Source organism: Mastigoproctus giganteus, chromosome 6, assembly GCF_048544385.1.
Source record: "Mastigoproctus giganteus isolate SK-2022 chromosome 6, ASM4854438v1, whole genome shotgun sequence".
Taxonomy (NCBI): Eukaryota; Metazoa; Arthropoda; class Arachnida; order Uropygi; family Thelyphonidae; genus Mastigoproctus; species Mastigoproctus giganteus.
Window position 1 is genome coordinate 55,182,678 of NC_143580.1, and position 13,874 is coordinate 55,196,551.

Here is a 13,874-nt window from a genome sequence, read left to right on the forward strand (position 1 = left end):
GGAAGGGGGAGAGGAACGCACCCCACTGGTTAAGGTCCAAGAAACTAGAAGAACTCCTTATTGTATACACAAGGCACATGCCGTACACGACACCCTTCACAGCTACAAGCCAGGGGTCAATAAAAATAACATTCCCCAGGTGAGGCTCGAACTCACAACCTCGGCATCACTCACAAGTACTGCATTATAAGTACCGCGCGCTAACCAATTGCGCCACTGGGGATAACAATTATTGCCTTTGCGAATAGCAATAATACCTTCTTTTCCCCCTATTTCAACCCCTGCTACCTCGAATTAAGCTGTAATTTGGGCACTTGGAAATGCTACACGATAGTGAGGATACATTGTGTGGCTTAAATTTACAATAAATAAATAAATGCCTTTTTTTTCCCTAGTTAAACCCCTGCTACCTCGAATTAAGATGTGATTTGGGCACTTGGAAATGCTACACGATAGTGAGGGTACATTGTGCGCTTTCTAGTATTTTGGTCGGGTAGTGTATATCTATACAATTTATTTTTGATTCAACAGAAGAAAGCGTGTACTTTAACTGTTGGCAAACAAATCCATAAGCTCTGCAGACAACCCTGTCTATAATATAGCGATTACCAAACTGTGTATCTCAGCACTTTGGTGTACCGCGACCCTTTTGTATTCAGTGAAATTCGGAAAAGTTCCATTAAATGGAATGGCAATAACTCGTTATGCAAATATACCACTTTTTAGCTCCAAGTGTGACTCGAGTGGCAAAAATTCGAGAACCACTGCTGTAATGAGCAGCTTCAGTAGGTATGAAGAATCACTGCTTGTCGTAATATTTTTCATTTTATTTGTTTGATTAATAACATATAAAAAAATGATACAATAATTAAATTTTAGTTAGCAATATACTGCAGTTAGTAGTAGTTTCTATAGGATATTTTGTTGTAGTATAAGTTTTTCCCCAATAAAAGCTATTTTAAAGAGTACGATAACATCTTGTATCATCTCTTAGAATAACTTTGGTAGTTTATTGTATTTTATTTTTTAACGAATAAATTTTTTTAACTAATAGCCTGGCATAAATATTATTTTATAGCAGTTATGAAATTCCTAACTGTCATTCAAGAATTCGTATTAAGTTCTTTGAAATGTTTCAGACAGACTGATATTATGTAGTCTTCCTACTCAATGTGTTTTTGTAACTTAAAGCGTGCGGTTAGGGGCAACCAACTCGAGCTCTGAGCTATAATATTACATAAAAGCTGCTCTAATAATGAAGCCTTAATGAAGTTTGGATTAGCTGTAAGTCTGTCTTTTATAAACTATAAAATTTTATGAATATCCGCTCGCTGGGGATCGAGTTATTTCGGGCAGCATTGATGAAAACAAAGGCGCTTATACGTTTAAAAATTATAATAATAATTTAAAAAATAAATAAAACATGGTGAGTGGCATACTGGTAAATGGATCGTTTTTAAAATGTTCCAAAGCTTATATTTGAATTAGTTGAAGGGGTATTGGAGCAGCATAGATAATTAATTAATTTTTCTATTTTCCATTGAACGTGCTGTTGATCGAAGAAAACATCTATAACAGAGCTCGAAATAGATAATTTTATGAAAAGGAACACTCTTCAGGATAATATGTGCAGAAGGCAGTTGTTGTGTTAGTTGTTATGGAAAGCTGTTATGTTAGTTGGACCGAACTTTTCTAAATTACTTTGTGACTTACTGATATGAAGACGATCCAGATGGTTTCTCACTGGTCTGGCAGGGGTTCTTAAACCAGAGAAGCTCTCCTCCCTAAAAGAGGTGAAGATTCTCAAAATTAACCCCCCACCCTCCCTTTTTTTTGTTTGCAGAACGTGATTTTAAACAACAAATTCTTTTCAAAATTTCTATCCATGTATTTCATTTACTTCTATTTACAATTTTTGAATTTAGAATAAGGACGGTGAGATGGCAAGACAAAACTGGTCTAGCTGGTCGCGAAAGTTGAACATGTGTAACATTTAAGAACTGGAAAGTCGTACAGATTTTGCAGTTTTTACAGACTCAATCAGAGTTTGTAGAGTAATTTTAGATCCACCTTCTTCCCATTTCAATTACTTTTGATCGAAAATACAGTTAAGCAGTTTCAGTTTCCATTGATACAGAGCCTAAAAAAGCTTTAAAGTGGTTTGTTAAAGCCATCATCTTGAAATGGAACCTACGGCTATAATGAAGAAGCGCTGGGAACTATGCTCTGACTGAACTGGACTGCTACGGCTTATGACTATAATTTTATGCAGGATAATTGCCATTGATTGAACAGGAGTTTTCACACTTAAATGGTAAGTCAAGAAGTCAATGTGTGAATCTCCCATCCAGTCAATGGTAATTACCCTTCATAAAATTATAGCGTCATAAGACGTAGCAGTCCAGTTCGTTCAGATGAAACGGGCCGTAGATTATGCGTATTTTTCACAGCTTTAAAAAAATTCCAATGCCACTTTAAACACTACAAAAAATGTATACAGCCTACTATATACTCATATCGGGATCGCGAGAAAGTTTTAATTAACTTTAATAAAGTAAAATCCAAAATCGAAACCTAAAGTTGTGTGAGTTACGTAAACAAGATTGACAAACAACAGTTTCTTTTGTGAAAATGTTCTGTTTTAAGTTTTGCGTAAAAGAAAAATAATCGAGAAATTCTCTAGAGGTCAGATAAAAGTTGATGTGGAAAAATAATACGAATGTCCCCTAAATTCTTCGCCAACAATAAAAACAAGGGTTCAGTTTTTTATGAATTAGCCGATTCTGCAAGGAGAAAAATGATTTTCCGTGCCTAGTAATCTGATCTTTTTTGCAGTCAGGACCGATCCTTAGAGGAGTGCAGCAATGCATCCGGACCCCAGATTTAAAAGGGCCCGAATCCCAACAAAGAGTCCCCTCATTCCAGAAAAGGAGAACTCTTTGCTTCCCCCAAACATTAATTCTCACACCCAGATCTCCTGAACTTTTAGGGCCGACCCTATTTCAGACGATTTTCGGTAGCTAGAAGTTAAAATCCACCTGTGAGTAAGCTAGTTTTTAAAAACAAAAGTAGTGATTTTGGGTGAGTCTTAAGACGTGAAAACTTTGAACCAAGAGCTACGATATCGATATTGTGACTTTGCTTATTCTTGATATTGATATTACTTATCCCAAAAGCCTCTGCTGCTTTTCTTCTCGGGCCTTTTTCACATCGTGGCTGAGTTAGGTGGGTCTCAGGCGAGGGTAGAATGGTTTTTCCCTCCGCAAACTCGCGTTTTTCGTCCAGAAAACAGAAAATCGTCCTCAGAACACACGCAATTTACAGACAATATATATGTAGCAACATGGCCTTAGTTGCTAATGCTTCTAAAATCCAACAACAACAACAGCTTTTCTAGTTTTCTAAAAATGTTATCACTTCTACTTTTTTTTAGCGTTAATTCTTTTCGATTACCTGCATTTTGGCTGCTACTGAAGTACAGAATTTTTAATCCAACTATAGGAGAAACAAGCTATACTGAGAGACTAAGAATGGGGAAGGAAGTGGAACAGCGGATATAAATGTAAGTACTTCCCAGTAACAAGCGTTTTGTTGCAATGAAGAGGTAGCTCTCATTGTCTGTACGTATCCACTACCTACTGCATATACAGGGTGTCTCAAAAATACACGGCATAACTTCAGGAATGAGTTCTTCATATGTAGACAATAAAAATATTTTATATCAACATAGTTCCGGAAATGCTTGGTTTCCGAGTTTTGAAGGTCTGTCTATGACATTTAACTGTTCACATCACCTTATAGTAATTGTTCAAAATACCTTCTGCCTGAATACAGGCCTCACATCGACGTCTCATGGACTCCCGAAGACGATGCCAAATTCCTCGCATGTTTCGTATTGTCTCACAACCTGCCACAATTCGATTGCGGAGAGTTTCCACATCAGCTACCGGAGTCGAATACATCTATGACTTTAAATGGCCCCACAAGAAGAAATCTGGGTTTAAATCAGGTGAACGTAGAGGCCAGGCAGTTGGTCCACCCTCTACTTCAGGAGTCGTAGATCTTGGTCGTCCTCTGTCGGCAGCACGAGGTGTAAAGGTCCCATGTTCACAAAGGCGGCGATGGATACCTTCAAACGTTTTCCTGTCTGGACATCTTCGTTCTGGGAACCTTTCGTGGTACAAACGACGAGCCTGCAGAGCATTGCCGTCCTCCAAACCGTACATAAAGTGCATATCCGCTTGCTCCTGATTTGAGTACATGGTCGGAATGGAAACCATCAGATTCTGTCAGTACCTTGTGATGAAGGAAATCACCTGCGGGAGATAAGACATTCCGGTTAATAACTCGGGAACCAAGCATTTCCGGAACTATGTTGACATAAAATATTTTTATTGTCTACATATGAGGAACTCATTCCTGAAGTTTTGCCGTGTATTTTTGAGACACCCTGTATATACAACAAGTTTGCATTTTATGAGGCAAAGTAAATATGGGGGGCAACTTGTCCACTACCGTATCTACAGTTACAAAATATACTAACTGTAGAGACAGTGAGGATGATTGAAAGCAGAATTCCCAAGGTGTTATAATCCAATTCGTAAACAATATTTCCCATAACTTAGTTTATCTCATTACTTAGTTAAGTGCTTATAATTTTCCATTACTGTATATTTTTAACTTCAACACAAAGTTAATTTTTTTTGTTAATGTTTACACATTGTTGCAACTTCATTTCTCTCTCTCCAGTTTATATCTCAAGAATGGTTAATTTTTTCAAAATTTTTTTCAAAAAATAATAATAAATGAAATAAAATAAATAATAACAATAAATAAATAAATAGTAATGACAAAAAGTTCCATGCTTAAACGTGGAGGAAAATCCAAAACCTGTTCAAAGTGGTCACAATAGACAGGTGGTCACTGTATTGAGTTTCCCATTTACAAGGATTCTTATATTTTTCGGACCATCACATTATGGTCACGTTAGACTGATGGTCATTTTAATATGCAAGTGGTTATTTTAACAAGTCGTACTGTATTTGAAAATAAGGACAAGCCAACAACGCAGTTCTTAGAATTAAAATTAGAATCTTAGAATTAATAACTAAAAATTATTCTCAAAAAAGTTTCTTTTTTTACCTTAGAGTACAATTAAAATGCTTTCTAACATACCATATAAACAATTGCAATAATCACATATTGTTAATTTATTTGATAATTCTCTGTGTGGCAGACGTTAGACGTAATTAATTTTCCCGCCGCTGTGTGACCTCGACCACTTTGTCACAACATACAACATGAATAGGGAGGATAAAAGCACAGAGAGAGAGAGGGGGGGGGACGAGGTTGTGGGTTACCCCGCTTTTACCAAACACCGTTTACATCAAAGACACTGTTGTCTGACATGAAACTATCACCAAAAGGAACGAGGAGAGAATCAACAGATGGATTTACAGGAAGAGAACCACGTCCAATACCCTCATACTCATAGTAAGTGACGCCACGCCTATTGTGGTAGTGACTTGTTCGCTGTCCAAGTTAACCGCTCCATCAGGAAACTAGCAAGTAAGGAATTAATGTGCTGCACTGAGTGGAATGTGCGCGCGCGCGCGTTACTGATGGGCAGGGTTCATTAGCAACTTAGAAGCATTCGAATACCTCAATTAGAGCAACTCCCTCTTGCAGTGGCTCAAAAAGACTTCTGTTTATTCAAGTATATGATTTCCGATTCAGCCTTCTAGTTTCAGCAATTGGGAGCTACTGTATATTCCGACATATAAGTCGAGCTTTGAAGCACTAAAAAAATTAGAGAAAAAAAAAAAAAAAAAAAAAAGAGAGAGAGAGAGATTCCTCGATAAAGGACTTCAACCAACGAAAGGCTTGTCGTCCGTACAAGACTTAGTAATGTAAATTCCTTAATACGACTACCACAATCCGTTAAAATATTTTAATTAAAAGCAAATTTAGCTCACAGCTAACGAGGGGTTGGTCTTGTTTTCTTTTATCAATACTGTACAATACAAAACAATAAGATAGAAAAACCGAAATACCTACCATATGAAGCATATTTGTTCTCTTTTATGACATGTGAGGTGATTTGTTGTTGTTGTTGTTGTACTTGCCGTGTTTACAGTTACCCCTATTATGAAGGAACTGTAAGTAAAACCAAACTCATGTATCTTGAACCAGTTACAAAATTCGAATAGAGATTGTAAGGATGCCAAGATTTTTTTCATCATTATCTTTTATCAACCTGCCGAGCATGTCAAACATTAGTAGGGTGTCATTTGAATTTAAATGGTATTCTAGAGGTCTTCAGGCTCTGAATAAACTCCAATCAAAGTTTCCAAACACGTCATGGCAAAATTTCAAACTCCACACAACTGGCAAGTGCAGTAAAATACAGTATTACAACATTTAATGTTTTTGGTTTCGTAATACAACACGTTTTCATAACATTATAGCAAACTTCGGTGGATATATGAATTTCTGTTGAGTTTAACGGACAATTGGATTTATCAGTCAGGCTTACCCTGTTCTGTAAAATATAAGCATATATTCTCGAATCGAGAATTTACTGTACTCCCTCATGTAAGAGAGTACTGTACTGCATTTGCTTACCGCTTTCTTTACGTTTTACTGTGCGATGTAATAAAATAACACAATATAAGCTTATATAAGAAAGAGCAGAAATAACTGAATTAAAAAGTACAGTGGTTGCTAGGTCTCGTAACTGTGAAAACAGGGGATGGATCAATGAGGCGAATATATCATTTCGTAGGAATTATTAAAGCAAAAAATAGAGGTCGGCTTATACACCGGAATGTACAGGGTGGTTATAAAGTCCTGCACAGGTTTTAAATTTTAATAACTAAAGTTATACAAATGATAGAACTATTTAGTAAAAATTATATGAAAGTTCAAGTCTTAAAGTTTTATTCTTAATTTAGTTTTTAAATATCACACTTCAACATGGCCGTCATCATTCGGGGTCTCCCAGATCGTGGTTTTTCATTAACTGATCCAGTTTCTTTAAAATTTTTCATCCACCTACTTATTGACTTATTATGGGGTGCATCTTTTTTATAATGAGTAGTGAACTTTCTTCTCACAGCTGTTATTGATTTAAACTCTGCAAGCCAAAGCACGCAGTTAACTTTTTCTTCAATTGCCATTTGGGGTCATTCAATATCTGCAAATAAAAGAGAAATTGATAAAATATAAAATATAAATACAACAAAAGCAAAATCAGATTTACATGGATGAAATTATTATATAAAAAACTTTAAGACTTGAACTTTCATATAATTTTTATTAAGTGGTTCTATCATTTGTAAAACTTTAGTTATTAAAATTTAAAACCGGTGTAAGACTTTATGATCACCCTGTATAGTGTGTCTCAGGAACCCAATGAAAAGTGTAATGCTTTGCTGAAATTAAGTATTATATAGCAGCAAATCCAGATGCTGTAAGTCCTTGCGCAAGTTTCTTAATTCATTTGCTTACAGTTTTTTTTTTTAAGTTTCATAGAAATCCAAAAGGTGATGGCTAACTGTTCGAATAAGAGAACACTGTCTTGCAGCGCCGGACCAAGGTATTTCCGTTCCCCGGGCAGAAAGATTTTTCGGTGCTCTTTACTGAGGATATATATATATATATATATATTTTTTTTTTTTTTTTTTTTCCCTCATTGTTCTTCTGTTCTTGGTACCCCTTAAAGAATGGCGCCCCTGCAAGAACCCTGCTAGCCCGTTCCTTAATCCGGAACTACTGTCTTGAATCTGATCTTCAGATATTAAAGTCCAGTGAATACTGGCTGCAGAAAAATTCTTTGCCTAATTTCTCAAGACAAAAAATAAATAAATAAAAAGATTTCCTTTAAAAAAAGTTGTCTTGGCTGGCTTTTCTAAACTGACTAAGTTACACCACTATTGTTGGTATTGTACTATGAAGATCAGCTATTCATTTTCTAAAAGTGAAGTCTACTTTCTTTCTTTTTTTTTTTTTTTTTTTGAAAAGTTTCAGCACCATTTCAGCTGCTTTGCTGGTTCACCTAGTTTAAGTTTCGCTTTGCTAAAGAAAACTAAAGTTCTTCTTTAGCGTGTGAAAAATCTGCTGGTTTAATTATTTAGAGATCATTTTGCACTTTAAGAACATGTCGCATCACTGTTGATGAAATTGGACATTCAATCAATGAATTGAATCATTTTTAAAATCTCGGTTAATGATGAACTGATTCATTTGTAAACTTTTCTTTCTTCAGCAGGCTTGCGTATTCAATCATTAATGGAAAAAAAGTTGCCATTGGACCCAACTAGCTAAATAATATTATTTTACCACGAAGTTAACATCTCTTTCCTTTCAAGTGCAATTAAACATCTTCCTCATTCTGTAGTTGTTTTGGCTCCTTTGGATTTTCGATTTTTGGACATAAAAGAACGGGAACTGAGTTGAAATTTATTCAAAAAAACTTTTTTCAATTTGGAGTATTATATTTACAGCAAAATTCTTATTCCTTTGTGAATCTTTTGTAGAAAAACAATGCTTGTATCATTCTGTCCTCTTTCCCTCATACAGTGTGGAAGGGGATTCATATAAATTCGCCCTCGTGGGTAGCACAGTTGGTAGGATCACCGTCCTGCTCACACCGGGTGGAAAAGACCTGAATTCCAATCCCGTCGATGATGGAAGGAATTTTTATGGGTCTTTTTCACAACGTGTCTGAGTTAATCGGTCTCAGGCGAGGGAGCGTGGTTTTTTTTTTTTTTTTTTTTTTTATCCGGGAAACTCGGGTTTTTCGTCCGGCAAACAGAAAATCGACCTCAGAACACACACAATTTACAGACAATATAATTATGTTCTTGTTTATACTCCGGCACGACCACCTAGCCAGTGGAGTTTACAATAAATCATTAATACAAACGCTAATCGTATTTAGCAGTGACGGGCTTGAACCTCGGTCCACTCAAAGAGCGCGTGCTACCACTCCCGCTCCTGACCACTTCGTTATGTATACACGAGCAACGTGGCCTTAGTCGCCGATGCTCCTAAAAAACCAAAAACAAAATCATATAAATTCCTTCGTTAAGAGAGGCTAGTCTGTATTTAGTGCTCAACTTTTGGCTACCAGTTCTGGACAGTTAAACACGAATTTCATGAACCCCGGGTTAATGCACTGCTTCATGAATTTCCTGTAAGAATTACAATATCTTCACAAATGATATCCGTACTTTCTTTTTATTTTGCTCCTGAATTCATCTGATTTGTACTTCTTTGATAAGCAAACTCAGCCTCACTTAGCAAGCTAAATAATAAAGCAACGCTAGAAAACGCAGACAGCCAATTCTACCAAAAAAAAAAAAAAATGAAAGAAAAGAAAAGAAAAAGGACGCGCTTTCTCAAAGTAAGAATCCATCCACTGATAGGAGACACGGTAGTAGATAAATCAGATATCCCAAAGTAGAATCTACAGTCCTATCAAATGATCTCTCTGTACTTAATGAAGTAATTATTCAACTGTTTGGGTTGACCCTTTTTAAACTTGGGCCTCTGCGGCCATAGGGTATGCAGGAATACTTCCGTCGGGCCTGAAGGAACTAGCCGAGCTAAGAAAATAAGTAAATAAAACACAGACGACCTCATAATATCCCGATGTAAACTCACGGCCAACCCAGAGAATTTATCCGCAGTGCAGTACCAGCTTTTCTCATTCCATTTCGGACTCTCTACTCTTTCCACCCCTCCCATAGGAGTTCGCTTGCTTCCGTCTGCGTCCGCCAGGGATGGAGAAAGACACAGAGAGAGAGATGAGGAAGCTCGTGCCACCAGATGTAAAATTAAACCTTACAGCTAATGGCGGTTCCTTCGGAGGCACGTCACCGCTCTTCCCCCACGCAGACAGCCATTCCCTTATATGGCTCCTAGACGCTTTTAACAACGGTTTTTGCCAGCTGAGAGCTCGAACGGGACGCCGCCCCATACTGCTGCAACATCGGGTCCGTGACGATGACACCGTCGCAGTCGGTATCTTACAAGGGAGATACCAGTGGCTCGTTCACTTTCGTAGCGCGCGCGCGAGTGTGCGATAAAACTTGCTTCGGTCTGAATGCCTTGAATAGCTTCTAAACAGGAAACTTGTGTGGTTGTGTTGAATACTCTCCGCCGACGATAGTGACGGAACAGTCCGCTCTCCGCCCCGTTGGTGTACAGGAAGTGACCGTAGAGAGAGAGAGGGAATGAGAGAAGATGCGTGACTCAGTGGGCAGGTGAACAGCTCGTGCATGAGGAATAATTCAGTAGAGGAGGAAAAGCGTGCGAAATACGGATATAACGTTTTTAACATTTTTTTTTCCCTTTGTGTAGTGGATTAATTTTGTCTTGCGCATCTTGTGGATCTATTGCGTGATGTGTGTCACGTGCAGTCTTTAGTCCCAGTGGAAAAGTAGTGAAATAAAGATGCTGTTACTGCTATTAGTGGGTATGTGATAACTTTTAATATTTTGTCATATTTTGTTCCACGAAGTTATAAAGCACCCCTTATTTCACGCTCCTATTATGATCAATAACTATGTCAGTTGTACATATGTGGTGAGTTCTGTCACGTGGTACCGAAGTGCTGTCGTCGACCTGTCTCGAAGTCGTTCCGTACATGCTGTTGAACATGACCCTTGTTGTCCTGAGCCCACAAAGCTATCGGCTACTAATTGTAGAGCCGTACATTACGGTTTGTGCTCACCTCTTTTAAAGCTTCCAGTGTTTTCTATACCACCTCCACAAACATCTTCTAATCCCCCTTCTCCAGCAACTCCTAAAAGCAGCCAATCGAGTTCAAAGTCATCTACACCTACCAAGTTGTTAACCACATCTCCACTGTCCACTCCTAAAGTTGAACTGGAGATTCTGGATCCTGTAGAACTTTTAGCAGCTGATTTAGAAGGAAAATTAGAAGCCCTTGTTAGCACATTTGTAGCTCAAGACAAAATTCGAGTTGCTGCCCGTAAAAAAGGCGACTCACAAAGTGGGAACGTCAGAAGTAGCAACCTGGCGAAGGTCGACACACTAAGTCCTCAATCCCCAATCTCCTGTGGTCCCCAAGCTGGTGGAAAAGTTGGAGCTTCCTCTGGGCAGGTAGCTTTTGTACATTCTTCCAGTGGCACAGGAGATAAAAAAGCAAAAGGCAGTAGGGAAAAAGACGACAAGGAAAAGCCAAAAAAAGTTTTATCAACAACTGATAAAAAGGGACTCGTTGAATCATCTAGAGGAGGGCGTTTAGCAACAACAAAAAAATCGGACATAGTGACACAGAAAAAAGACAGTCGAGAAGCAGCAGAAAAGCAACTAGCTCACGATGTCTCTTACAACAACGCCAAAATGTCTGCAGCTCCTGCCAAGATTTTGGATTCAGGAACTAGAAAAAGTCAAACTAAATTATCACAGGAGACACAGAAGGTGGTGCCCTCTGCTATCGAAAAGATAGCAAAGATAGAACCAACTGAATCTAAAGAAAAGGGAGTTCCTCTGCTTAAATCGTCTCCAGAATATCAGCAAACTGGAGTAAAAGCGCAAATAACTAAATTTGCCTGTAAAGAAAAGGAAGAAGGGTCTGCATCAACTTCTACGGATAAAAAAACCCAAAAGCAACCAAAGATAACAGTTCAAAAGAAACAAGAAATATCTCCTACCCATTTTCTAGACATAACTCTGCCAAATAAGCCAACTTCATCAATCGCTTCTATGACGAAATTACAGGATATTGTGATTACACCATCAGTAACGAAACCTTCTCTTAGCCCGTCCACTAAATTTAATACAATTCCATCTGTTTCAGCACGTACAGGTGGATATCGGGCATCGCCATCCTCTCCGGTGTCCCTGGGTACTCCCAAATCATCTCCGATTAGTGCAGTTATCATACCTGCCAGCACTACACCAAAAACCCCAGAACTTTCCTCAAAAGATACTTTACGTCCAAGGATAGATCAGAAAACTCCTTATCCTAAGGAACCCCGTCCATCTAGCTATCCCAGTGTTCACTATAAAGATCTAGATATTGCTTCATTGCATCATCGCAGCGCTAGTCAATTGATTATGTCAGAGGATCCAAGACAAAGTGCACAAACAACATGCTGCTATCCTGACGACTCTCCATCCTCCAAAACCAATACGCAAACGAAACACAACCAAGAATTTATTCTTTCCCCTGTGGATTATGCTAAAACTCGTTTTCTAAACTCTCAGCATACACAAAAAACAGAGGAAATGACGAAATCGAAGCCTAAAAATGGCCACCTTGTTAGCGAAGCCAAGTATCGGTGGGAGAACGTGCAACATCCGGGCCAAGGAGCAGCTGTTCATCCATTGTGGCCCAATCATTCTCCGCTCGGAGATCAACTTGTGATAGACCCTGAAAGCGGGCATCCAGAGCCATTAAGAGAGGTTCTACAGCGAGCTGGCCATCGGAGAACTCTCTCCATGGAAGGTCTTTCAGATGGACAAATATTAGGATCGACACCTTCTATACCCCATCCTAAATTGACAACAGCTCAGAAGCAACATATCCGTGAACGTTCACTATCTCCTACAGATCGACATCATTCGCATGTGCCAATTCGCCCTTTCTTAACTAAAGGATCAGTGGCAGAAAGGGTTCTGTTATTTGAATGTTGTCCCGACAGAGCGTTAGACAGAGCAAACACAGCAGTAAAAGCTAAACCTGTAGCCTTTAACACGTGGAGAACTGGAAACGGTGATGTGCATCACAAAGCTCAGGTAAATAACCATTACAGTGATTTCTTATTTATTTCTAGTAAATAAGGTTTTTAAAATCATTTTATTCAGCGCCATTCCTTAACAATGCACTCGACATTGAACAGAGAAAACCTGGTGTATTGTGACAGTTATTTATATATATATATATTTTTTTTTTTTAATCAAGAAGCACGTTTTAAGAATTTCTGGAAATTGTCAATATTATAAATAAGTCCAATATGAATATTGTTATACGAGCTACGTTTCTTACAACTATTTCGATTTAAGTGTGTTTATATCAAACAACTATATTATGCCATATTTTGATGCACTTTTTAAAATTTTCAAAAAAAAAAAAAAAAAATGCTGGCTATCGCATGTATTTACTTTGTTTAAATTCTTAATTTACAAAGTCTTAAACAGATAATATACTGTATTTCATTTTCTTTGATCATGGTAGAGGACGCACTTTATCGCGTGAAAATAAAACTTCGTCTGCACGAACATGTACAAAGTGCGTGCGCAGAACAAACTTATAAAAGCGAGTGGAAGAGCTAATGCGAATTACTACAGAATTATGTATATTTATAGTAGGTCTGTAAGTGAAATGGTTGCCCATTACTCATCGAAATGGCGATGAACATTGCTAAAGGAAAGGAAAGGATGAAGAAGAAGCAAAAAAGTTTATTTCTGTTCCTGCTCGATCGAAAATGTACAGTCGGTTATTTTTATACGGTAGTTATTGCTGACTCTGCCAACTTCGTCTTCACAAGGCACCAAGCGTTTTCAGAGGTATTCTAGTGTTCGTATGTACACATTCTTTTTACTATTTTGTGATTCATTTACTGAAAGTTTTATGTACGCTTTTATTATTCTTTTTCTTTTTCTTTTTTTTTTGCATTTAACGTTTAATGGTTGTTTTAAGCTAGTTTATATTCACGAAATATTTACATAAATGAGCGGTTTATAAAAGTTCTGAGAAAGCCCAACTTTCTCTTTCTCTCTCTTTCAACCTTTATGAAGAAGTGAGGTCACTAACCTTTATACTGATGTTTCGCTGGCATTCATAAAGAGAGTTATCTACGAAACAAGATAACCCAATTTGGGCAAACTTAATAAAGGAC

At 37.7% G+C, this 13,874-nt stretch overlaps 1 protein-coding gene and 1 non-coding gene across 2 annotated transcripts in view; one reads left to right on the forward strand and one right to left on the reverse strand.

Moving 5' to 3' along the window:
- Positions 1-131: 131 nt before the first annotated feature.
- Positions 132-223, reverse strand: TRNAI-UAU (transfer RNA isoleucine (anticodon UAU)). Its single transcript is given in 2 exon segments — positions 132-167; positions 186-223. It is a non-coding gene; the product is annotated as a tRNA-Ile (tRNA).
- A 9,809-nt stretch (positions 224-10,032) lies between these two features.
- Positions 10,033-13,874, forward strand: part of LOC150084291 (uncharacterized) — a 282,690-nt gene continuing 278,848 nt past the window's right edge. Inside the window, exon 1 of the mRNA XM_090375967.1 lies at positions 10,033-12,771. Coding sequence (XP_090232093.1) covers positions 10,558-12,771 — 2,214 coding nt within the window. The 5' untranslated portion in view covers positions 10,033-10,557. The remainder of the gene's footprint in view (positions 12,772-13,874) is intronic.